Source organism: Quercus lobata, chromosome 10 (assembly GCF_001633185.2).
Source record: "Quercus lobata isolate SW786 chromosome 10, ValleyOak3.0 Primary Assembly, whole genome shotgun sequence".
Lineage (NCBI taxonomy): Eukaryota > Viridiplantae > Streptophyta > Magnoliopsida > Fagales > Fagaceae > Quercus > Quercus lobata.
In genome coordinates this window covers 63677951-63681154 of record NC_044913.1, presented here as the reverse complement: position 1 = coordinate 63681154, position 3204 = coordinate 63677951, and the positions used below count along the sequence as shown (strand labels likewise).

Below are 3204 nucleotides of genomic sequence, written 5' to 3'. Positions count from 1 at the left end.
ACGTGCCTAGCTCTTTTTGGGTTCGGGACGTGACAATATTTATGGTATCAGAGCTCCAGGTTGGATCCTTAGGCATTGATTTATGAAACTAAATGGTGAGAGGGGTAGAAAATTAGGCATTTGGGGATACGTTGTATGATATATATACTAGATGAGTTGTTGATCTTTTTCTTTTTAGTTTGATAACATGTTAGTTTGTTATGTGCTTAATGAACAGAGGTTAGGATGCCACCTCGCAGTAAAAACACTGGGAACACTCCCAACAACTCTGGCAATGGTAGGAATCAGCAAGATGTGAACCGAGACTGTAGGCACAACCAAGGCCAGCCACCAGAGATGATCCAGATGATGCAGACCTTGGTTGGAGTGGTCCAACAACAGGTCACTACTGGAGATAACTTGGCTAGGATGATGGAGCAACGCCGAGGTAATCATGGTGGGATGATTGAATTCAAGAGGTTGTCTCCTCCAACTTTTGAGGGGACTATTGAGCCTATGGAAGCAGAAAAATGGATCATTGAGATGGAGAAAGTATTTAGAGTTCTTGAATGCTCTGAGGGTGAGAAAGTGGCTTATGCAGCTTATATGTTGCGTGGAGATGCTTATGACTGGTGGCGGCTAGAAGAAGAAAAACGTGGCCAAGAGACTGAGCCTTGGACTTGGGAGCTATTTAAGTCTGTATTCTATGAGAAATATTTTCCTAAGAGCATCCGCTTTCAGAAAGAAAAAGAGTTCATCAAGCTGACACAAGGTAACATGACAGTTGCTCAATATGAAGCAGAATTTTCCAGGTTAGCCAAATTTGCTCCGACAATGGTGGCGGATGAAGAAGCTAAGGCTCGAAGGTTTGAAGATGGATTAAGGTTTCGAATTAAGCAAGGAGTTGTGCCCTTTGAGTTGACTACCTTTAGGGCGGTGGTGAGTAAGGCTTTACTAGTGGAGATGGGGCTTAATGAGGCTCAAACAGATAGAGATAATAGCCAGAAGAAGAGGCCTAGGCAAGGAGAGCAAAGCTCCAGCTTTCAAGCCAAGAAACAAGGAACACAACGTGCTGATACCAAGGCGCTGCCAAAGTGCTCTCGATGTGGTAGGCCTCATGCAGATAAGGATTGCCACTGGAATACTGGAGCATGTTTCTCATGTGGACAAAGGGGTCACAGGATTGCTGAGTGTCCCCAACGGAAGGAGGTTCAGACCACCCCAAGACCAACAACAGGACAGAAACAGGGAGCAAGCCAAAAACCCAAGATCCAAGGAAGAGTTTATGCACTCACTCAACAAGATGCTAATATTTCTAATGCTGTGGTAACAGGTATTATTCCGGTTTCCACAACTTATGCTTATGCATTGTTTGATCCTGGTGCCACTCACTCCTTTATATCTTCTAATTTTGCAAAGAAACATAATTTTAAATTTGAGCCTATGGAGTCTGAATTATGTGTGGATACCCCAGTTGGGGGTGTAGTAGTCACTGATAGTGTTTGCAAGTCTTGTGTTGTCAAAATAGCAGATAGAGAATTACTAGCAAATTTAACACTGCTGGAGATGCGGGATTTTGACATGATCTTTGGGATGGATTGGTTGGCTGCACATTATGCCATGGTTGATTGTCATAGGAAGAAGGTAATTTTCCAAGTACCTGGCGAGATTGAGTTCTGTTTTGTGGGAAGTGGGGCATATACTTCTCCACGAGTGATTTCAGCTTTACAAGCTAGACGTATGATGAAGAAAGGGTGTAAAGGATATCTGGCCACTGTGAGAGACACACAACAAGGTGAATTGAAGCTGGAGGACATTCCTATAGTGAGAGAGTTCCCAGATGTGTTTCCAGAAGACTTGTTAGAGTTACCACCAGATAGGGAGATAGAGTTTTCTATTGACCTATTACCAGGTTCTAGCCCAATTTCTAAAGCCCCATACCGGATGGCACCTGCTGAGTTAAGGGAATTAAAAGCACAGTTGCAAGAGTTGCTTGACAAAGGCTTCATCAGGCCTAGTGTATCCCCTTGGGGTGCACCTGTGTTGTTTGTAAAGAAAAAGGATGGGAGCATGAGGCTCTGCATTGATTATAGGGAGCTGAATAAGGTGACAGTGCGAAATAAGTACCCTTTACCAAGGATAGAGGATTTGTTTGATCAACTCCAAGGAGCGCAGGTTTTCTCTAAGATTGACCTTCGTTCCGGTTACCATCAATTGAAGATTAAGACTGTTGATGTGCCCAAGACAGCCTTCCGTACAAGATATGGTCATTATGAATTTTTGGTGATGCCTTTTGGCTTAACCAATGCACCGGCAGCCTTTATGGACTTGATGAATAGGGTGTTCAAACCCTTCTTAGATAAATTTGTTGTAGTATTTATTGATGATATCTTGATATATTCCAAGAGTGTGGAGGAGCATGAGAATCACTTGAGGCTTGTACTGCAACTATTGCAGGAGAGGAAGTTGTATGCAAAGCTTAAAAAATGTGAATTTTGGCTAGACAGTGTTGCATTCCTTGGGCATGTTGTATCTAAAGATGGGATTGCTGTTGACCCTAAGAAAGTGGAAGCAGTAGTTGAATGGAATAGACCGAATAGTGTGACAGAGATTCGTAGCTTTTTGGGACTGGCTGGTTATTACAGGAGGTTTGTTGAAGGATTTTCTCACTTAGCCATGCCTTTGACTCGCTTGACCCAAAAGGGAGCTAAGTTTGAGTGGACCAAAAACTGTGAAGAAAGCTTCCAGGAATTAAAGAGAAGGTTAGTGTCAGCACCCATTCTCACCATACCTTCAGGTAGTGGAGGCTTCACCATTTATAGTGATGCCTCTAGGAAAGGCTTGGGGTGTGTTCTTATGCAGCATGGGAAGGTAGTGGCTTATGCCTCTAGACAGTTGAAGCCTTATGAGCAAAATTATCCCACACATGACTTGGAGTTAGCTGCGGTGGTTTTTGCTCTAAAAATTTGGAGGCACTATTTGTATGGAGAACAGTGTGAGATATTCACTGACCACAAGAGCCTCAAGTACCTCTTTACTCAAAAAGAGTTGAATATGAGACAAAGAAGGTGGTTGGAGCTATTAAAGGACTATGACCTGACTATTAGTTACCATCCTGGAAAAGCCAATGTGGTAGCTGATGCCTTAAGTAGGAAGTCTGCAGGAAATTTGGCAGCATTGTTGACTACACAAAAACACATCTTGGAAGATTTGAGGAAAATAAGG

General features: G+C 43.0%; 1 protein-coding gene across 1 annotated transcript in view; it reads left to right on the top strand.

Annotated features, from left to right (window-relative positions):
• The first annotated feature begins 225 nt into the window (after positions 1–225).
• The window catches only part of LOC115965205, a 30053-nt gene continuing 27074 nt past the window's right edge, over positions 226–3204 (top strand). The window contains exon 1 of the mRNA XM_031084384.1: positions 226–3158. Within this exon, the coding sequence (XP_030940244.1) occupies positions 226–3158 (2933 nt within the window). The remainder of the gene's footprint in view (positions 3159–3204) is intronic.